Source organism: Moschus berezovskii, chromosome 20 (assembly GCF_049115385.1).
Source record: "Moschus berezovskii isolate FMDL1 chromosome 20, NW_MosBer_1.0, whole genome shotgun sequence".
Classification (NCBI taxonomy): Eukaryota; Metazoa; Chordata; class Mammalia; order Artiodactyla; family Moschidae; genus Moschus; species Moschus berezovskii.
The window spans coordinates 41,739,810-41,762,976 of record NC_142479.1 but is presented as its reverse complement, the minus strand read 5'-3'; the positions used below and the strand labels follow the sequence as shown (position 1 = coordinate 41,762,976).

General features: G+C 43.1%; 1 protein-coding gene across 1 annotated transcript; it reads left to right on the top strand.

The window, feature by feature from the left end:
* The first annotated feature begins 60 nt into the window (after positions 1-60).
* Positions 61-21,222, top strand: SCO1 (synthesis of cytochrome C oxidase 1). Its single transcript, XM_055407271.2, has 6 exons — positions 61-386; positions 1,848-1,938; positions 4,534-4,731; positions 5,444-5,536; positions 12,588-12,703; positions 18,190-21,222. Exons 1-6 carry the CDS (start codon positions 102-104, stop codon positions 18,322-18,324), a joined length of 918 nt encoding a protein of 305 aa, XP_055263246.2. The 5' UTR covers positions 61-101; the 3' UTR covers positions 18,325-21,222.
* The last annotated feature ends 1,945 nt before the right edge of the window (positions 21,223-23,167 follow it).

Below are 23,167 nucleotides of genomic sequence, written 5' to 3'. Positions count from 1 at the left end.
CGAGCGCAGCGGAAAGAGCGGCTCTCCCTCACTTCCGGAGGAGGCGGAAATGGCGCCGGAAGTGGGGGGGCGGGACGAAGGAGGCGCGGTCTCTGGAGCTCATGGTGGGGCTGCTGCTCGCGCCCGGCCGGATAATGCGGCCTCCGGGTCGCCAGCTTTGGCGTCTCTTGCCTCACGGATTCGGGGTTTGGGGCCCGGGGAAGGGGACCGCGAGGGTCTTGCTGGGGCGGCTCTGCGCGAGGCCAGAGGAGGCATGGCGGGCCTCGGGGCTCGCTACCTGCTGCCTGGGGAGCCGACCCCTCAGCACCGCAATGCCGCCCCCGCCCGGGTCGTCAGGACCGGAGGGGAAGGGCAGCGGAGACCCCACGCGCCCCTCGAAGCCCGGGGTGAGTACATACCAGAGCCTTGCTTTTGCTGGTCTCAGGTGGCGGTCAGCCCTGCGCCCTTCCCATACCACTTGGTCGTGACCTCAGAAACCACTACCTGGCCTCAGGTTGACCGCCACTCAGCCTGCTCACCTGAGTCACAGAGTCTCATCCCGCGTTCCCCTGCGTTTTGCACGTACCCCCGTCATTAAAGGGGCTTCCCTTGTGGCTCAGCTGGTAAAGAATCCGCCTGCAATGCGGGAGACCTGGGTTCGGTCCTTGGGTTGGGAAAATCCCCTGGAGAAGGGAAAGGCTACCCACTCCAGTATTCTGGCCTGCAGAATTCCATGGACCGTATAGTCCATGGAAAGAGTCGGACACGACTGAGCGACTTTCACTTACAGCGTTAAAGAAAGACGCCGGACTTGGATTTTAGTTTGCTGTTGCGCGAAGAAATAAGTTTCAGGTTTTTTCAGGTTGTCTCAACCGTAAGTTTGCCATAATTAAAGGGTTAACGTTTTTATAATTTGTCACTCGACTCTCCCTTCAGAGGCTTGGTGTGTTGTATGCTGATACTGAGCAAATGTGCGTCATGGTGCGTGCTGAGTATGTCTTTTTCCCTTTGGTTTTTCCTGGATTCTAGGACCCCAAACGGAGAAGGCAATGGCCAGCCACTCCAGTACTCTTGCCTAGAAAATCCCATGGATGGAGGAGCCTGGTAGGCTGCAGTCCGTGGGGTCGCTATGGGTCGGACACGACTGAGCGACTTCACTTTCACACGTTGGAGAAGGAAATGGCAACCCACTCCAGTGTTCTTGCCTGGAGAATCCCAGGGACGGGGGAGCCTGGTGGGCGTCCGTCTATGGGGTCACACAGAGTCGGACACGACTGAAGTGACTTAGCAGCAGCAGCAGGACCCCAAAGACTTAGGAGCCACTAGGCGGTAGTGATAAGTAAGAGAAGTGGTTATTGGAGCTGGGGGAAAATTAATGAGTTATTTTACTTATCACAGGACTTGGAAGAAAGTACGAAGAAATAATGATGCCATTTGCAAGAAGTTCCACTTTTAAGTCTCTTCTACTTTGGCTTTGTTACTTCTGGAAACCAGAACTAGGTTCACCTCCCAGATTTATTTGGCTTATTTCTCAGTATCCACACAAGCAGGTGATTAACTGATTTTTAAATCAGCAGTTGGGATCTCAATCACACGTGGTAATACTCATGGTGCTCAAGCCTTGGGTGCTGTTTTCACGTGAACAGAAATTGATTTAGGGAACATTCCCTTGGAAAGAAGTGCCTTAGTAATTGTGTTAGGAGCTCAGATGCAGCTGTATTTTTTCATCCCAAGGTACTGTGAAACATCCTGCCTGTTTAACAAGATCAAGGCCTCTGTGTGTGTATTTTAGAAACTACTGTAATAAATGTAGTGTAATTAAATGCAGTTTACTGATATTTTAAATGTTGAAATCTCTGCCCCAGTAGCCTGTTTCCTGGAAGTCTTTAGCCGTCACATTTGCTATTGGAGGAGCTTTATTGGCTGGAATGAAGTACTTCAAGAAAGAAAAGACGGAGAGTAAGTAGATGCCATCCAGTGAGCTCTTAATATAACCCTTCCTGGCTGAGGACTAGCATCTTGGTGGTGTTGGTGTTAAGCTTTGTATCTTGAAATAATTTTATGTTTATGGTAGAGCTGTAAAAATGACAGAGTTCCCACGTATCTTCACCTGATGTTAACATCTTGTATAACCATGTCTGTTCACTATACTACAAACTTTATTTGGGTTTCATCTGTCTTTCCACTGTCCTCTCTGTTCAGGGCACACTGTCCAGCTGTGTGAAAAGACTTATTGTGGACAGATTAGGATGTAGATGGTAAGAAGTCCAGAGGGTACAAAGATGGCTAAGGTGCAGTCCAGCAATTGAGGCGCACATTGAGTGAAACAGACACAGAAGTAAAGGGTTTCACTTGATGAGGTTCTGCCTGGCCAGGGGGAAGTTAATGAGAACCTGGTGTGCGAATGCCAGGAGCTGCTCTGGGTTAACACTTGGAGTTTAGAAATTGTTTACAAGAACTTTATATTTTAGTGAAAATTTCCGGACTTTTATGGTTTGTTTTAGAAGTTTCTAGTAAATCCCTAAAGTATCACTTACTCTGTTTTGATTCTTTAGAGAGTCTCTTTTGATGCCATTATACAAAGGATAATGTTTATATCTGGGAGTGAGAATTTGTAGGCTTTAGAACCTTAGGAATATAAGCACCATATTGATATATTTCTTTAGTGTAGCAAGCAGTGTTTTACTAACTATGATTTTCATATTTTGATATGCACTTACGTTGCTTCAGTTTCAAAATGAAACAAACTTGGAAAGTAATAGTAGAGACAGTTCCAGAAAACCCAAGCTTCTTTTGGCTTTAGTTTGGAATTTTCACCTTCTGTTTTCATCTTGTTTTGTAAAAACTTGTATTATGAAACAGTATTAAAAGTGAGAGTATTTGCTGACATGATGCCTTATCATCTCCAAATACTTTTTTGTGTATTCTCTACAAACAAGGACATTCTCCAACATGACCACAATACAGTCAATAAAATCAGAAAATTACTACTGTTCAGTCTTCAGATCTTGTTCAAGTTTTGCGAATGATACCCTCCTCTTATTTTTTCAACATTTTTTGGCCTTTCCTCATGGGATCTTTGTTCCCCTACTAGGGCTTGAACCCTCAGTCCCTGCAATGGAGGCGCACAGAGTCCTCGCCTCTGGGCTGCCAGGGAAGCCCCAGCTGTCGCCCTCCTTTTACAGCAGAGGGACCCCGTGTAGGGCCGCACCTCGCAGCTAGCTCCCTGTTCTCCTTCAGCCTCTGACAGCTCTGCAGCCTTCCCCTGACCTTCATGACCTTGACAGCTTGAGACACTGCACGCCAGTTACTTTGTAGACTGTCCCTGCGTTTGGGTTTTTCTGGTATTTTCTCCTGATTAGATTGAGGATGCTGTGTTCTTGTTGCATTTAATCCAGTGACACATGATTTCAGTTTGTCCCATTACTGATAAAGTTCAGTCTGATCCCTTGATTAAGGTGGTGTCTGTCACTTTTCTTTACTGAAGATGTAATTGTGTGTTTTGTGATGTCCATTTATGTATGTAAATATTCTGTATTTATGCATGTAAATATTCTATTCCCCATCAAATTCAATTCATGTATTTATGTCAGTGTGGACTTATGATTTTCTTGCAAGCCAGTGAGTTGTAGTCCATTATTCTCTTTAGTTTGACGCTCCCATTGTCCCAGATGGGTCAGTGGGAGTTCCTTCGAACAGACTGTTTCCTTCCAACATTCCTCCAATATTCTTTTGACTTCATCCTTAATTCTGGTGCGGTAGAATGTTCTAGGATTGTGTACTTTTTCTGCCCTAACCCTGGTACCAGCCATTTCTCTAAACAGCCTCATTTCCTTTTAGTGGAAGATGATGATATTTGGAAGTTAGGATATGAGCTCATTGCTATTGGGGTGTGTCCACGCCTGCGTCCTTTTAGTGGACAGAGCAAGGAAAGAGATGTACATGTTCATAGCTATGTTTATTTCTGGATCTATATATATTAAAGCCATAAGTTCATACGCTACCTCCCATTTCTTTCCAATACTTCAAGGTTTGTTTTACTGTCTGTTTCCATTGTCCTAACTCCTTTTCCATTTGTTTTAACATGTTTATATATTTACTTATTTGATCAGGCCCATGTATGTAACTAAGGTCATATTTCTGCTGTCCTCTCCCCATGCAGCTGCCCTCCTGCACACTCGGGCTCCAACATCACTACCAGGCCACCCACCTCTCCCACTTGTTTTCAGACATTCTGTTCTGCTGTGACCCTCCACCCCATCATGGCCACACCTAATGGCTAAGGATTGAATTGTTCTGGAAGAGGAAGAAAATTTTTTTTACTGCTTTTTTTTTTTTATATAGTCCCTATTATGTACAATAGCATTTCATTTCATTTTACTTTATGTTTATTTCTCTTAAAATATATTTTTTTAAGCTTCTTGGAAACAGGCTATTTCTTCCACATTTTGTGCCCTCAGTCATTAATATAGTGTGAACCATAGATCAGGCATTTGAGTACCTGTGGTTAGATTGACTTTTTTTTTCCTCTCCTTCTGTTTGTGTTTTTTTAAGAACTGGAGAAGGAACGGCAGCGGAGCATTGGAAAGCCTTTACTTGGGGGCCCATTTTCCCTCACAACTCATACTGGCGAGCCCAAAACTGATAAGGACTACCTGGGTCAATGGGTATTGATTTATTTTGGTTTTACTCATTGTCCTGATATCTGTCCAGAAGAACTAGAAAAAATGATTCAAGTCGTGGATGAAATAGGTAAGAAAGCTGTCTCATTCTGTAAAAAGTACATGTGTACTTGATGCCCTTAAGGTTACTATGCTTCTCATACTCTTATGTTACTGGTCGGTGGAGGGTTGTGATTATTCGGTTTGTGAGAACATATAATCTCAGCGTTAAACTTGTTAGTTGCGGCAATTCCTGTGACCTTATTCTCCACCAAAGAGGAAGTTTGTTTTGATGCTGAATGTTAGATTGCCTAACAATGTTGGTGTGGTCTGGGTCTCCCTTAACTCTGCTTTGTGTCCCTTGCTTTTTGTAACCTTTCATCACAGACCATGCCATTGCCTTTCCCCCGGTGACTGCTGGTTAGACTAGGAAATGAATTGTGCCAGGGTACTCAGACCTTATTAACAGTTTCCTGGCACTTGAGAAGTGGTTGTGGGGGGGGAGGCAGGGGCGGGAATCCTACAAAGACTGGATTGGATTAGAAGACAGGATGTCCACATGATGTGATTCTGAGTAACAGCACGTCCGCGCTGGTGCGGGTGTTTACTGGGATACGTATCTGGCGGCACCACGGACGTGTATGTACCTGCACTTCGTGGGGCTCCCCTCCCCTCCCCTCCCCAGTCAGTGTTAGCTGTCGCTCTGTGGTGCCTGACCGCCCGGCTGTGCTGCACACTGCTGTAATTGCTACATGTCTTCTCCCTTAGAATGCAAATAATGACTAACGAGAACTTTCTTTCAGACAGTATTCCAACTCTGCCAAATTTAACTCCGCTTTTCATCACTATTGACCCAGAGAGGGACACAAAAGAAGCCATCGCCAATTATGTAAAAGGTACTTTTTATTTCCAATACTTTATGTCTGTTTAGTGCTTAGAGTTTTTGAAAGATCAGCTCACTAGAACCTTGCAGTGCCTTGTGAGATACAGGGACAGGTGGTACCATCACTTGTTGTACAGGTGGATAGAAAGTGGCTCAGAACTGTGACTCTGTCTGTCAGGTAAATTATTTTGTCACAGGGGAAGGGTTGCACTTGGGCTTCATATATCAAAAAGGAAAGAGAGAGCCTTGGGTTGAGAGGCCATAATTGCTTCTGAGCAATTCATCAGGAGACTCTCGATGAAATCAAAGAGGAGAGTGGAAAAGTTGGCTTAAAATTCAATATTCAGAAAAGTAAGATCATGACATCCGGTCCTATCACTTCATGGCAAATAGATGGGGAATCAGTGGGAACAGTGACAGACTTTATTTTCTTGGGCTCCAAAAATCACTGCCCATGGTGACTGCAGCCATGAAATCAAAAGACACTTACTCCTTGGAAGAAAAGCTATGACCAGCCTAGACTGCATATTAACAAGCCGAGACATTACTTTGCCAACAAAGGTCCATCTAGTCAAAGCTGTGGTTTTCCAGTAGTCACGTATGGATGTGAGAGTTGGACCATAAAGAAAGCTGAGTGCCAAAGAATTGATGCTTTTGAACTGTGGTGTTGGAGAAGACTCTTGAGAGTCCCTTGGACAGCAAGGAGATCCAACCAGTCCATCCTAAAGGAAATCAGTCCTAAATATTCATTGAAAGGACTGATGCTGAAGCTGAAACTCCAATACTTTGGCCACCTGATGCTAAGAACTGACTCATTGGAAAAGACCCTGATGCTAGGAAAGACTGAAGGCAGGAAGAGAAGGGGACAACAGAGGATGAGATGGTTGGATGGCATCACCAATTTGATGGAGTTTGAGTAAACTCTGGGAGTTGGTGATGGACAGGAAAGCCTGGTGTGCTGTAGCCCATAGGGTCGGGAAGAGTCTGACATGACTGAGCTATTGAACTGAACTGAAGTTCAGTTGCTTCTGTTTCCAGCTCAGAACCTCATTCTCCCTTTTGTAAAATTAGGGCAAACATGCATTCTGGAAGTGTGTTCATTGGGAGATTAAAGAAAAATAACTAAATATAAACACATTTTTGAACTCAGTGCATATTTTATAAATCTAAAGTATAAATGATAAACACATAGCTGTTTTAAGGAAGAATTTCGGTTCAAACATCTCAACATGTACTTAAAGCCTATTAGAAGGTACTTTTAAAGGCTAGAAATGATGGTAGAATTAAGGGTGAAAATTTAGGTTCTTATGAGTTTGGGTAATTTCTCTGAATTCAAGTTTTTTCAGCTAAAAAAAGTGATGAGAACACAGTATTATAAATCAACTGTAATTCATTAAATATAATTCAAGTAACAGAAAATATGTAAAAGGAAAGAAAAGAATGACTTGTTAAAATTTGTGTGATTAAACACTGGAAGCAAAAAAACAATAATACTAGTAAAAATCTGATCAGACAGGTTTTGTGGTTATACTAGTGCATGGAACATGGGTGCTTAAAAATCAAGAATTTCGGTTTTAATTATGGTGAAATTGATTTAAGCTACTGGTCAGAAGGACTAATGAATAGTTTTCTAAATATTTTTATCATATGACACCTAATACATATCTTCGAGAACTTTGAGTTATTTTCAAATGTGTTTTATGAAAGAGCTGCTGTATGTTTTGTTATTTAACACACGTAATGAGAGATGGGTGATACATAAAAAGAGTGCTTGAAGTGCAGCATAGTGTGTTCCTTTTGACACACGTAAGAACTCGGGACACCATCACCCCCATCAGCTTCCACGTGCCCTGGCTATTCATGTCTCTCCCCTGCACCTACCTCCTATCTCCAGGCAACCACTTATCTGCTTTCTGTCCATAGAGATGAGTTTGCAAATTTATAAGTTTATGTAAATGGGATTTTACAGTATATGCTGTTTTTTTAATGACTTCCTTCAGTATAATTATGTTGAGGTTCATTCATGTTGATTCAGACAGTAATAGAGCCAACCTGCAGTGCAGGAGACCTGGGTTCGATCCCTGAATCAGAAAGATCACCTCAAGAAGGAAATGGCAACCCACTCCAGTATTCTTGCCTGGAAAATCCCATGGATGGAGGAGCCTGGTGGGCTATACCCACTGGGGTCACAGAGTCAGACATGACTGAGTGACTTAACACGCATATACAGACATGCAGCTTCAGTATAATTATGTTGAGTTTCATCCATGTTCTGGTGGGTATCAATAGTTTATTCATTATTATTGTTCAGTAGTATCCCATTGGTGGACATTGGAGTTATTTCCAGTCTCTGATCCTTACAAATAAAGCTGTTCAGAGCACTCATGTGCATATCTTTGTGTGGACATGTGCTTTCATGCCCTTGAGTAAATACCTCGGAATGCAGTGGCTCAGTCAGTTCAGTTCAATCGCTCAGTCGTGTCTGACTCTTTGCAACCCCATGAATCACAGCATGCCAGGCCTCCCTGTCCATCACCAACTCCCGGAGTTCACTCAAACTCATGTCCATCGAGTTGGTGATGCCATCCAGCCATCTCGTTCTCTGTCGTCCCCTTCCCCTTCCGCCCCCAATCCTTCCCAGCATCAGAGTCTTTTCCAGTGAGTCAACTCTTCGCATGAGGTGGCCAAAGTATTGGAGTTTCAGCTTCAGCATCAGTCCTTCCAATGAACGCCCAGGATTGATCTCCTTTAGAATGAACTGGTTGGATCTCCTTGCAGTCCAAGGGACTCTCAAGAGTCTTCTCCAACACCACAGTTCAAAAGCATCAATTCTTCGGCGATCAGCTTTCTTCACAGTCCAACTCTCACATCCATGCATGACCACGGGAAAAACCATAGCCTTGACTAGACGGACCTTTGTTGGCAAAGTAATGTCTCTGCTTTTTAATATACTATCTAGATTGGTCATAACTTTCCTTCCAAGGAGTAAGCGTCTTTTAATTTCATGGTTCCAGTCAGCATCCGCAGTGATTTTGGAGCCCAAAAAAATGAAGTCTGACACTGTTTCCACTGTTTTCCTAACTATTTCCCATGAAGTGATGGGACCAGATGCCATGATCTTCGTTTTCTGAATGTTGAGCTTCAAGCCAACCTTTTCACTCTCCTCTTTCACTTTCATCAAGAGGCTTTTTAGTTCCTCTTCGCTTTCTGCCATAAGGGTGGTGTCATCTGCATATCTGAGGTTATTGATATTTCTCCCAGCAATCTTGATTCCGGCCTGTGCTTCTTCCAGCCCAGCATTCCTCATGATGTACTCTGCATATAAGTTAAATAAGCAGGGTGACAATATACAACCTTGACGTACTCCTTTTCCTATTTGGACCAGTCTGTTGTTCCATGTACAGTTTTGACTGTTGCTTCCTGACCTGCATACAGGTTTCTCAAGAGGCAGGTCAGGTGGTCTGGTATTCCCGTCTCTTTCAGAATGTTCCACAGTTGATTGTGATCCACACAGTCAAAGGCTTTGGCATAGTCAATGAAGCAGAAATAGATGTTTTTCTGGGACTCTCTTGCTTTCTCCATGATCCAGCTGATGTTGGCAATTTGATCTCTGGTGCCTCTGCCTTTTCTAAAACCTGCTTGAACATCTGGGAGTTCACGGTTCACATATTGCTGAAGCCTGGCTTGGAGAATTTTGAGCATGACTTTACATGCGTGTGAGATGAGTGCAATTGTGCGGTAGTTTGAGCATTCTTTGGCATTGCCTTTCTTTGGGATTGGAATGAAAACTGACCTTTTCCAGTCCTGTGGCCACTGCTGAGTTTTCCAAATTTGCTGGCATATTGAGTGCAGCACTTTCACAGCATCATCTTTCAAGATTTGAAGTAGCTCAACTAGAATTCCATCACCTCCACTAGCTTTGTTTGTAGCGATGCTTTCTAAGGCCCACTTGACTTCACATTCCAAGATGTCTGGCTCTAGGTCAGTGATCATGTTATCGTGATTATCTTGGTCGTGAAGCTCTTTTTTGTACAGTTCTTCTGTGTATTCTTGCCACCTCTTCTTAATATCTTCTGCTTCTATTAGGTCCATACCATTTCTGTCCTTTATTGAGCCCATCTTTGCATGAAAAGTTCCCTTGGAATCTCTAATTTTCTTGAAAAGATCTCTTGTTTTTGGTATTCTGTTGTTTTCCTCTATTACTTTGCACTGATCGCTGAGGAAGGCTTTCTTATCTCTCCTTGCTATTCTTTGGAACTCTGCATTCAGATGCTTATATCTTTCCTTTTCTCCTTTGCTTTTCGCTTCTCTTCTTTTCACAGCTATTTGTAAGGCCTCCTCAGACAGCCATTTTGCTTTTTTGCATTTCTTTTTCTTGGGGATGGTCTTGGTCCCCATCTCCTGTACAATGTCGCGAACCTCCGTCCAGAGTTCATCAGGCACTCTGTCTATCAGATCTAGTCCCTTAAATCTATTTCTCACTTCCACTGTATAATCACAAGGGATTTGATTTAGGTCATATCTGAATGGTCTAGTGGTTTTCCCTACTTTCTTCAATTTAAGTCTGAATTTGGCAATGAGTTCATGATCTGAGCCACAGTCAGCTCCTGGTCTTGTTTTTGCTAATTGTATACAGCTTCTCCATCTTTGGCTGCAAAGAATATAATCGATCTGATTTCAGTGTTGACCATCTGGTGATGTCCATGTGTAGAGTCTTCTCTTCTGTTGTTGGAGTGGCTAGGTCATGTAATATGTGAGTGCTTAACTTTTTAAGAGAAGGCAATAGCAAGCCACTCCAGTACTCTTGCCTAGAAAATCCCATGGATGGAAGAGCCTGGTAGGCTGCAGTCCGTGGGGTCGCTAAGGGTCGGACACGACTGAGCGACTTCACTTTCACTTTCATTGACTTTTTAAGAAGCTGACAGACTTTTTCCCACAGTGGTTATGCATTTTTCCACTCCCACTGGCACCACATGAGAGCTCCAGCTGCTCCACATCCTTGCCACACTTGGTAGGGTCAGTCTTTTTAATTTTAGCCACTTCAGTAGGTGTTCTAGTGGTGTCTCATTGTGGTTTTAATAATGCATTTCCCTTAGTAACTTTTAATATTAAACATCTTTTCATGCCATTACTTGCCATCTGGATGTCTTTGATAAAGTGTCTCCACATTTCTTTCTCATTTTTATGGAACTGTTTGTTTTATTTTACCTATATATTTGTTTATTATTTATATTCCTGATAAAAGTCTTTTATCAGGTGCATGATTTGCTGTTTCCTTTTAACCTATGGCTTGTCATGTCAGCCATGTATTTTGAAGAGCAGTTTCCATTTTGGAGGGCTTCCCTTGTGGGTCAGCTGGTGAAGAATCCGCCTGCAATGCGGGAGACCTGGGTTCGGTCCTTGGGTTGGGAAGATCCCCTGGAGAAGGGAAAGACTACCCACTCCAGTATTCTGGCCTGGAGAATTCCACGGACTGTATATTCACAAACACAAATGAGTGACTTTAACTTTTCACTTCACACTTATATTTTGGAGATGTTCCATTTATTAGTTTGTTCTTTTATATTAATGGATAATTTTTTTGGTTTCATCTGTGAGAAATACTTGCCTAACCAAGGTTACAAAGGTTTATTTTCTCATTGAAGTTTTAGAATTTTTATTATATGTAAGCAGAATTTATATTCACAGCTTACAGATTTGTCAGAAATTGGAGCAATAGCATTGATATTTTTTAAAAAGCAGGTGTAATTCATTGGGTAATAAATGATCTCAAATTTAAATATGCGTCATACTGACTTTTATTTATCATCATATATTAACCAAACTTAAGTGTCCCCAAATGAGTAGATGTTTGAGTTGTTGTACCTAGTGGAAATACCAAGACCCTATGGTAATATTCTTCATTAGTAAGTACAGTGATTGATGATGATATCATTTCTAGTTGCATTTGGGGAGAATTTTAAGTGTTGGTATTTAGAAAATTACTGGAGTTTTAGCAATTGTTTTAAAATGTTTGGATGTGCAGCTAGTTCAGGCTTCACTTAGCTTCTCTTCATTTACTCAGAGAATGGGGAAGTAAGACAAAACCACCTTGCTTTTTTAGTTTCTGAGCAGTTTTTCAATTTAGAATGAGTAAGGCCAGAGGATGATAATGGGCTTTCTCTCCCTTTGAAAGAAAGTGCTGCTGTTAAATGCTGGACTCAGCTCAGTGGTCTGATGAATCCAGGTGTTGTAAGTGACTTCAACAGCTTACTTATACAAATTCCAAAAACTTAATAGTAAATGCATGCTGTGAGATTATGTGCTGGAAAATGAGGCACAGGTATTTTGACCTGGCATGAATTAATCATCAGCCAAGTTTTTTCTCATATGATGCAATGGAAGACTGTCATGCTTAATTCATAAGAATATCTTTAGACTTCAGCATATCTCAGAACTATACCTAAATGTTTAAAAACAACTAAATTAACACAAGTTAAGACAGATAATTAGAATACATTGCTTCCAGCTTTATTAGATAGTCATGAAAGGATTTGACATACATTATCAAGAACTTATTTTGGTTTCATTGCTCCTCTCTATTAATACCCTGTTTTAAGTTTCATTAATTTCTGCTCTGATTCTCTTCTGCACACTTTGGATTTCATTTGCTCTTTTTCTAGATCCTAAGGTAGAAGCTTATAGGTTTTACTTCTTCTTTTCTACTTTATGCATTCAATAATTTGTGTTTCCATTTTGATTTTTAAGTTTCTCTTTAAGATTTCTTCTTTGGCCCATGTGTTATTTATAAGTGTGTTTAATTTCCCTGTATTTTGGGGATTTTCCAGATACCTTTCTGCTATTGATTTCTGGTTTAATTCCAGTGTGGTCTGTCTTGGTGAATGTGACATATATCACAGAGGGAATTTTTCTATTGTTTTAGATGAATTTCTTCTTTGAAACATGAAAAGCTGTTTAGGGACTCACAGGAAGAAAGTGACAGTAGCTTTATAACTGTTTTTTTGAAGTAGGGATGGTTGTCTTTTGCCTCTTCTTTTTCACTGTCTTTCTCATTTTTTCTTTAGAATTTTCTCCCAAACTGATTGGCTTGACTGGGACAAAAGAAGAGATCGATCAAGTGGCCAGAGCATTCAGAGTGTATTACAGCCCTGGCCCCAAGGATGAAGATGAGGACTACATAGTAAGTAAATGCTCAGTTTCAGCCCCTGGGCGCGCTCCCAGGTCTTAGACATTCATAAGTTTTCCATGACGACTGGCTTTAAAAGCAAAATGAAAATGGTAAATAATCTGAGATGATAGCAAATTCCTTAATAATTAGGGATGCTTGAGAGGATAGGAAAGTATATATAGTTTTTGAAGGATGATTAATTTATATTTTTTGTTCTAAAATAGTTTAATTGCCCACTTTTCTCATGGCACATGAAACTGTAGAGCAGTATATTAAAATTTGGGATATCTTAAATTCACTAGAGTATAAAATAATCATTTTGGGCAAAGCTCATTTTTAGTTTATAAACATTATTGGTTCTCTCTGCCCCCTAATGAAGAGGTTTAAGAAATATGCTCCTTTTGAGAAGCAATGTTAGGCCTTAGGGACCTGCATTTGTGGGTTGAGTGAGTAAGAATTCTGAAAACCAAGAGAAAAGAAAGCCATAGGCAGTTAGACTTTTTATAAGATTTCTTTTCATACCAACTTTATACATTTACATAGTTTTATGTTTGGTTGCATTAGCAGCTGTTTTGCTCTGCATAATTAGGTGTTCAGTATGCTTTTTTGAAATGAAGAACAAATTCTGTTAGGTGATTCTTCTGCAGCTCTTACGTTGGAGAGCTGTCTTCACGCTCATCAGCAGTACCCAGGAGTCTGAGGCACCTTGTTCCTCTTCTTGTCCGTGGTTTCTCAGTGACGCTTAAGCACCACCCCTACCTACCCAGTTTCCTTCCGAACGTAGACATATTTCCCTATCACATGAAGAGCTTACATTGTATTTTAATATCATTTCAAGATTTTCCCTCAGTTGTCATGCTCTGTTTTCTCTGTAACATTGTTGTGACAAAGTGATGAATCATAAGAGACTTGCCAGCTGCAGAGCTGGTTTTGTAACGACAGTCAGGACCCTGAATCACTGATGTGCCAGCAGCACCATGGCCAGCTTCCAGGAGGATGTGCAGAGGGAGCGTCTCACTGCAGTGCTACCTCTACAGCCCACTGTGATTTCCCCACCACCTTTGAACCTGGAGCATGTGGGTGCCCCATAGCCTTTGGCCTAAATTAAAGGTGTGTTTCTGGTCCCTTTGCCTTAAACCCACATAGTAATCTTATTTTTAGTTCTGGTGCCTCATAGACTTAGGGAAACTTGAGTTCATGGGAGAAAAAGAGAAAAATCAGCATTTTTTTCTTACACTCTAAGCAAAGTAGGAGGACCTACTGTGGTTTCCTCTTGTCACACTAACAGCATGAGAAGAGTGGAGAAGAAGCTGAGGATAAAGGACAGCGTTTCATACTTCTTTATCTTTCTGTAAAAGAGAGTTGTACTGACTGGTTTTGAGCTTAACTTATGATAATAGTGGGAGCACTTGAGCTAGTCATTCAGACTTCTAGGATTGAACAGCTTCATTAAGTTAAGCATACAGTTGTCAACTAGTTAACACTCCTTCCTCTTATGCTTATAGCTCATAATTCTAAAGTTAAATTTTACAGATTAGACCAAACAACCTAAAATACTCAGTTAAAACATTCAGCTAATGTTAAGAGATACTTTGCCGAACCCAGAACACTGCTTACCACAGGAATGTGATTTGGGTCACACTGCTCTCAGACACACACCTCTATTGTCAACTGACCCTCATCGTTTTTTATTTAAAATACCTTGAGGGAATTCCCTGGTGGTCCAGTGGTTAGTACTCCACGGTTTCATTGCAAAGACCAGAGTTCAGTCCCTGGTTGGGGAACTAAGATCCCACAGGTTGAGCAGTGCGGTAGACAGGTAGATAGGCAGACAGACAGATAAAAATACTTTGAAACCTTTCAGCTGGTTAGTTTTCACTTAGTAAGAGTGCATTTTTTCTTGTCTGACCATAACCAGCAGTGAAAGGCAAGGTGCCAGTGAGCTCATAAACATAAACCAAATACAGGCACTGAGATTTGTACCCTAAGATAGCCATGCAGATAATCCAGAATATGGGTATTAATCTTTTCATTTTTAAAATGTGTATATTTAAATCTTGTGGAGATTTCTTAATCCCACTAGAACCCATCTGAGACCCCATTTTGAGAAATAAATACTGATCTAACACCATAGAATGCAATGTTTTGATAAGAATCAGCGAGTTCACTGCTATACACTTGCAAAATCAACCAGTAGGAGGAGACGTTCTCCAGCTTCTTGGTTTTTTTCGTACTAGTGTGATTCTGTCCCTTGAGGTGGTAGGGGAACTTAAGGTTTATGGACATGCAGGGAGTGAGGGAGTACTTTAAGATGGAGAGGTAAAGGAGTGAGATTTTCTTAATCTCAGCAGCAACAGAGATGAGCTTCTGGCTTTGAATGCTCGTGGCACCCTCAGACCCATAGCGTGTATAACCTGAACGTGCTACACATTCCTGACAGCTCAGTGTGCAAGCCATCATGTGATATGTGTAATGTATTATTTTCTAAGTGTTAGTTAGAAAATACTTTTGGAAAAGAATACACATGGCTTTCAAACCTGAGATGTTCAGTCTTAATAAAAGAAGTGTGAGTTGTATAATGTGATGTCATCTTTCACCTGTTGGATCAGAAGGGCCAAATATATTCTCATGGTCTTATTTACGGAAAGAGAAAATACTGCAGTGAGTGAAATTGGACCCACTGGCACTTCCATGCCTTCTGATGGGATTCACTGATACGCCTTCTTCAGAAGCCTGTTTGTATTATCATCAGCATTTAAAGCATTTAAGTACTTTTTAGGTTAGAGTCCCTATTTTTTGAAATCTTCCCTACAGATAAAACCTACAGCATTGTTTGTAAAAGGACTGAAAACCAAGCAACCGTTTTTTAAAAGGCTTTTGTACATGTACTGATACAGAACAACTTCCAGTATATTGCCAAGTGGGGAAACAAGTGTGGTATGGTGGTGGTTACTCGGTTGTGTCTGACTCTTTGCAACCCCAAGCACTGTGCCCGCCAGGCTCCTCTGTCCATAGGCTTTCCCAGTCAGGAATACTGGAGTAGGTTGCCGTTTCCTTCTCCAGGGGCTCTTCCCAACCCAGTGATTAAACCTGCGTCTCCTGCATTGGCAGGTGGGTTCTTTACCACTAAGCCACCAGGGAAGCCCCATAATGTGTTGTCACTTTTGCATAAAAAGAAATAGGTGGGTATTGACACACTGATAAATGCAAAAGTATTGTCTGGAAGAATCCAGCAGGACCTGGTGGCAGTGGTGCCCCCTGAGGAGAACTTAAGGAGTCTGAAGGAGTATTTATGTATGTGTACAAACTTGCATGTTAGAAACACTGCGTGGTTGCTCCCCAGCATTCCTATAGAGATGGTGGTGGAACAGTCCAAAGATTATGGACTTTGGAATGGGGTAGATCTAGGTTCTGAGCTTGCTCTGGCACTTACTAATTATGTCACTTGCCCCCTGGAGCCTGTCACTTGCAGAGGAGATAATACCTGTCTCCTGGGTAAGGTGACACGTGAAAGTGCTTGTCAGCGCATGGTGGTGTCCTTTCTCTGCACTAGAAGCTACTCGAACTTTACAGTGGAAACATGATAATTTGTTCTGCCCACAACCCCAGTGAACACTGAGACGTGGCCACTGACAAGTCTGACAGTTTGGGTGGGACAGCATTTTTACTGTGTGTTAGAATGTAATTTATATGAGGGATACTCATAAAATTAAGCCAAACACACACTGAAATTCTGGTTTTTTAAGGAGGAGAGAGAACAGAATAGAAAGTGTAGGAATAAGGAAGAAATGGGGTGAAAAAAGACAAGGTGTGAGCTGTGGAGTAGGGCTTCAGGAGATGCCTGGAGGCCTCATTCTGGCTGTCAGCTGTTTGAAGAAATGCAGGTCCCTGTCCTCCCGAGGTGAGTTGTCCCCAGACCCCTGAGATTAGCAGCTGAGCCCCTAGGCCTGCATTCTTTCCGATGTGAGTATGCTAGTGACTCTTTCCATTTGCTCTCTCTTTACGAATGCGTATGTGTAACAGCATGACAGTTTCACAGACGTAGCATGTGTGTCCGGGTATATTTGGGGTGTCTCCAGTCTGGCATGTGTGGTCACACTCCTTTCTTTGTCTTGCCGGTAGCAGTCAAGCCTGGAATAAATTCCAAGGATTCCAGGGGCTAAGTCTTCTCATTTAACATTGGATTCGTGAAGCATATGACTCAAAACGTTGATGGCTGGTTTGGACTTAGGTCAAGCTAGGAACACTTTAAGAACTTTTCCAGGAAAGTGGATAATGGATTTAAGGGGACTCCTGGGAAGTATAGTGTTGATGGCTCCTGAGGAACTCGCTTTAGGTGAGATTGTTCAGTGTAGTGTAAACACTTCCCAGGTGAAGAGAGCATTCATTTTCATGTTTCCTTTTGAATCACTAATATCAGAACTAAATACTGTGTTGGAATTTATATATATCATGTGTTTAGTGGTTAGTGTTCTGGGTTTTTTCTCATAAAACATGGTAAGTAGAATTTAGGATGTGATGAATGATAACCAGTTCTTCCAAAAACATAAAAGAACAATACTCAAGAACTTTATAAAGTAATTTCTCACCAACACTTTTAATCCCTTATGATAGCTGTTTATGATGTGGTTAGTTAGTTAGTTCAATCGCTCAGTCGTGTCCGACTCTTTGCGACCCCATGAATCATAGCACGCCAGGCCTCCCTGTCCATCACCAGCTCCCAGAGTTCACTCAAACTCATGTCCATCGAGTCGGTGATGCCATCCAGCCATCTCATTCTCTGTCGTCCCCGTCTCTTCCCGCCCCCAATCCCTCCCAGCGTCAGAGTCTTTTCCAGTGAGTCAACTCGTCGCATGAAGTGGCCAAAGTATTTGGAGTTTCAGCTTTAGCATAAGTCCTTCCAATGAACACCCAGGATTGATCTCCTTTAGAATGGACTGGTTGGATCTCCTTGCAGTCCAAGGGACTCTCAAGAGTCTTCTCCAACACCACAGTTCAAAAGCATCAATTCTTTGGCAATCAGCTTACTTCACAGTCCAACTCTCACATCCATACATGACCACTGGAAAAACCATAGCCTTGACTAGACAGACCTTGGGGGTCAGATAAAATATTTTACTCGTAAACATGAACTCTTTCCAAGCAGGCATTGGTGATCCACAGCTTTGACTGCTTTGTGAAGGCCAGCAGCAGCCATTTCTTAGACGTGTGTTCTTCCTTCAGAATTGTGTAGATGAGTGTGTTAAGGATTGAACTTAAAGAATTCCAAGTTCTTGCTTGATGTGTCAAGCAATAGTTAGGGCAAATTTCTGAAACAAAAGATTTTAGATAATTTGTGGTTGTGAATTGATTATAATAGACTTAGGCCCATTCCATAAATAATGGAAATTATAGATGCTGCAAAGGTTAGCGTCTTACCTGCAGTATTTATTCAGTACAGTAAGGAGCTTATTTTGGTGAACTTTTTGTCATCCTTCCCTTTCCCCTTTTCTCTGCAGGTGGATCATACAATCATAATGTACTTGATTGGACCAGATGGTGAATTTCTAGATTATTTTGGCCAGAACAAGAAGAATGCAGAAATAGCTGGTTCAATTGCTGCACACATGAGGACACACAGGAAAAAGAGCTAATGACTAACACAGCATGGCCATGCTCTATTCTCCCACCAAAGAGGAAGGACTTTATCTCCCGTAGGAGCCAAGACATACACGTACATACATGCAGCCTGCAGAAAGGCCTTCACACCAGGAGAAAATCTGAATTTTGGACAGGACATATTACACTTGGGTTCATCAAGGATGAATTCTTGGAACTGTATAACCCAGTCTCCCAAATTGTGGCCTTGAGACCAGAGAACCCGGTTGTCTTGAAGCCTGTGGAATGGACCTCAGGGAAGGATACAGCTGGAAAAGACGCACCCCAGGCATCTCCCCACATGAGCGGGGCCCTGTGATCACGTGGCTGCCTCTCCAGAGTCTAGAGGCCTTGCTCAGACAGGTTCTACTGAGTTTCCAGGCGGAGTGTCACTTGCTTTCCTCTTTGAGGTGGCTGATGCAATCAGATCAGGCTCTCTGACATTCATAATTAATCTTTACGCTTGAAAGCATTAGTATAGTCTTCCTTGTGAAAGAGAATCATTGTCATTGTTTGCAGTGTGATCCCCTGTCAGCAGGTGCTGATTTTACTCATAGAGAGGGAATCTGTTGTTTGGGACAAACTATTAGATCGGGTTCCCTAGGGATCTTTCTTGTGATTTTTAGCAGTATGATGTGTGGGGCTTCCAGGGACCTCCCGGAGTGTGTGAGGATATGGACCATGAGTGTGTACAGAGTACCCGCCTGCCTGTGCTAGACTGCACTTGTCTGAGATAAAGGTGTGCTCAGCTTTGCAGCTTGGACGAGCGTGGCCTTTCTCATGGGTGCAGAGATGACAGCTTACAGCTCTTGGGGCTGGTAGGTAGGTGCTTGTTAAAGTGCAGGCACTCGGGCCAAGGGCTGGGTTCACACCTGCCGCCCAGGTTCCTCTGTTGCAATGGCTGGGGACTAGGGGCTCAAGAGGCTGTTTTGGGGGTCGGGGGATGTGGGGAAGGCAGGTTTGGATCTGGGTGAGGACTCTGCTCATCTTTGGCGTGTCCATCCACAAAGTGCTGGAGTCAGCTATTAAGGGAGCTATTATGGGAGACACTGGCTTTTGTTTCAGAATTTAACTTCCCTGAAGTCGGGACTTTACTGTCTTATCACCATTCTCCACCTGAAGCTGCTGCAGAGCCTTTGCCAGCCTCCGCACACCCTGACAGGTGTGGTGCCTCATCAGACATGGACTTTCCCTTCACATCAGTTCTGTGCCTGTGACAAGGCTCTATCTTTTGGTTTTTAAATCCTCTTCTCAATACTTAAGTTAAACCTACTACAGCTATTTACGTGAAGGGGTGTGAAGAAAGTCAAACTCGAGCTGTTCTGGGCTGAACTGTATCCCCTGGATTCATATGTTCGTTGAAGTTGTAACCCCAGTGCCTCAGAATGAGACTGTGTGAGGAGACAGGGTCTCTCAGATGTTAAAATGAGGCCTTTCAGGTGGGCCCTCATCCAACATTCCTCTTGTTCTTACGAGAAGAGATTGGGACACAGGCCAAGAGAAGACCATGTGAAGACATGGAGAGAGGCCTTCAGAAACAAGCCCTGCCCATCCCTTGAGCAGGGACTTCTGGCCGCCAGAGCTATGAGACGGTGCACGTCTGTTGTTCAAGAGCTGGGGCAGTCGTGCTTTGTGACAGCACCTAGTGGACTGCCACAGTGCCATTCTCCCTTTTGGCTCCTTAATACAAAACTACCCAGATTTAGTTTATACAAACCTAAGCGCAGGCAGAAGTCATTGGTTTGGGATGACTTTCCTAGGAACCTTGTCAAGAAGGTGAGAAACTTAAAAGAACCTGGGTCTCCTGCATTGCAGGCAGATTCTTTACACTTTGAACCACAGTGGAAGCCCCAGCAAAAGCCTAGTCTCACATAACAAAGAAGATCTTAAGTATCTGAAATGCCAGACATTTAAAAAGATGGTCTGTTTTAAGCCATGGAACATTTGTGCAGATCATTTTGCAGCAGCTTATGCTGGAGAAAATTCAGTCTTCGTTCTCAGCTGTTGCAGGTTAGAGCCTGTGTCATGATCCAGAAAAGGAACAGAAGCTTTTGAAAAAGACCTTTTATTTGCTCTTCATTCCAGTGTCAAGTTTAAAGGCTTAGAAGTTGGACAGAGGACCTCAGAGATGATGTCCAAATGTCTCTACCCAGGAGGGGACGCTCCCAGAGATGAAGTCCTGGCCTCACTCCTGAATCTGCATTAGAAGTTGGGTCCCAGTTTGTTGCCAGGTCCCTGCCCATCCCGGGGCTGTGGGGTGCCTGTGAAAGTTGCTCAGTTGTGTCGAACTCTTTGCAACCCCGTGGACTATACAGTCCATGGAATTCTCCAGGCCAGAATACTGGAGTGAGTAGCCTTTTCCTTCTCCAGGAGATCTTCCCAACCCAGGGATCGAACCCAGGTCTCCTGCATTGCAGGCAGATTCTTTACCAGCTGAGCCACACGGGAAGCATGGGGTGCTCATGGGGGCCAGACAAAAGCTGATGCAGGGAGGGGGTACACTGTGCCCATGGGGCACCCATTCATTGTAAGCCTCAGGAAATTAAAGTCAAGACTGCCTCTCAATAAAGTACCACTTGGCAAACCTTGACGGGTTTTGTTTTTGCTGGACTCTTCAGTGGAATTAATATTTTAAGAAATGGGGTTTATTTGAAATTTATAAGAATCCTGTCCATGCAGCAGGCCTGAAAGTACTGTGTGCACCTGGCTGTCAGTGAGGTAGCTGATACGTCAAGTGAAAAGCCGAGACTCACTGGATACCAATAGAAACCCTGTGTGGATTGACAGCTAATGTGAACCCAGTAAGTGGTTTGAATTTGTGAATATCTGTATAAGAGATTGTAAAATATCTTATGTTGTTTTTAAATATAAAGTTAAAAATTTCAGATCATCAATACTGCTCTAAGTAATGTCTTTTTTTGCATATGGCACAGTTTAAGTTGTATGAGTGTGTGTATGTTGCGAGAACTACCCTTTGAAAGACCAGTTACACAAGCATTCTTCATCCATTGAGCTCACACATTTTACCTGTGGTTCTTAGTTACATTACTCCGTAGAGATATGGGTGGTTGTTCCTATTAATGAGGTACAATTACTTCTTTAGCCATATGTTCCCCTTTAAAACCTACAGGTTGTTTTCTATTCATTTTAAGACTGTATTTTAAAGTTGATTAATCTTCCCACGATTGTAACATAAACATTTGTAATACTCAGAAAAGTTGAAATGTTAAAATCAGCATTGCGCCCCCCACCAGGAAACTTTGGATGCATTTCCTTTGAATCATCAATTTTAGTCTTTGTACCAGAAATCCACCAATGTGTTCCTTTAAAAAAGTAAACTTTAACAGGTCAAGGTCATGCCTCTAGACAGCACTTCCCCACCATCCTCACAGGCAGCTGCCATTAAATGTTGGCTGGGTATCATTCTGGAATACTAAGGACCCACTCGGGCTGTGTTCTCAGACTCCAGTTATGAACACTTAAACTAGCACATGTGCCATTCAAGTTTTTTACATGGATGTTATTTTTGTTATATTTTTTCTATAGTTAATATTATTGAATTTGGTAAATATCGAAGGTAGCCCAAAATAGCCCCCTTGTGCCAAGGTTATGTAGTGGACTAACTGGAGAGCAGAAACGTTTCCAGGGCAAGCTTCAGTTGTTCCCTCACCCTTCACCATTGCCGAAGGATGCCATCGTTTCAGGTATGTTGGAGAAACTTCATTCTCAGGACGACAATGTGGAACTGGAAACCACAGGCCAGTGACCTGCAGAGCTGGTCAGACTCTGGCTTCCCCCATGCAGGTGCTGTTGCTGTGCACTGCGTGCACACAGCCTGGCTCTCCACCTTATACGGCTTCTCGTGTGCTGAGACCAGTCTGGTCTCAATCCTGATGATGCTAAGGTAACTCGAGGCCTCACTTTTCTTAGCTGTAACCTGGGAACTTAAGAGCACTGGAGGGGCAGGGTCGGTGTGAGGGTAAGAGAAGCACTGTCAAACACCAGCTTGTGCTCGGAGTGAGGGTTCGTGTTGTTTTGGTCCTGGTGAGGGTGGAGGTTTGGGTCTTGTTAACAGGTGGTGTCGACAGTGGGTTTGCGTATGTGTGCTACCCTCCCTCCACCCCTGCCCAGCTCGAGCCTGCCTGTACCCTAATACCTGGAACTGCCACCTCTTGCTGTTTCCCCACCCTGATACACATAGCTGAGCCTGAAGCCGTTTGGTTACCTCGCCTCACTGAACTGTTCACACCTGCTTTCTTAAATGGTGTCCAGATTTAGAAGAGTTGTGGAAAAAGCCGTCAAGTTGAAGCCAGGACCTCTGAGGCATTTGGTCCTGACAGGAACAGCAGGGCATGAGCACGTGGTCGTGGTCAGAGCAGGTTCTGCTTCAGGAGTGGGTGGGTGCTGGGGCCTCATGAAGCTGTGGGACTTGCAGCAGCTCTGAGTCTGCTAGGGAGGAGGCAGTTCTCCAAGTTCTAGAATGTGATACTCAGGACAGCGGGTGGTTGGAGCACTCCTGGCTTTGCGAGGGCTTTGACCACAGGTAGCTGCTCTATCAGACCATGACTTTCTGTCAAGTGTTTCTGGTTTTAACAGTGGTGTGTCACTCCCACTTTGACCTCAGGAACCCGTCGCTGTGTCTCACTGCTCAGATTGTCCTGAGGCCTGGTTCCTCCCATTGCAGGCAAAGTTGGTTTGATTCTGTGCCATTTCTGCTTACACTCGGTTCACAAGGTGGTACTTTCTTGCCTTTGAGGGTCCATCAACAGGTCATGAGTGAGCATTTCTGCATGTCTGGCTCCAGGACACCCTTCTGGAGGAGCTGTGCACAGCAGCCTG

What these genes read in the sequence shown, in the direction of transcription:
- SCO1 (XM_055407271.2), top strand. Translation starts at nt 102, where the DNA reads ATGGTGGGGCTGCTGCTCGCGCCCGGCCGGATAATGCGGCCTCCGGGT. An exon ending in TCAAGTCGTGGATGAAATAG is followed by an intron (nt 4,732 to 5,443) that starts GTAAGAAAGCTG and finishes ACTTTCTTTCAG; the next exon opens with ACAGTATTCCAACTCTGCCA. An exon ending in ATGAAGATGAGGACTACATA is followed by an intron (nt 12,704 to 18,189) that starts GTAAGTAAATGC and finishes TTTTCTCTGCAG; the next exon opens with GTGGATCATACAATCATAAT.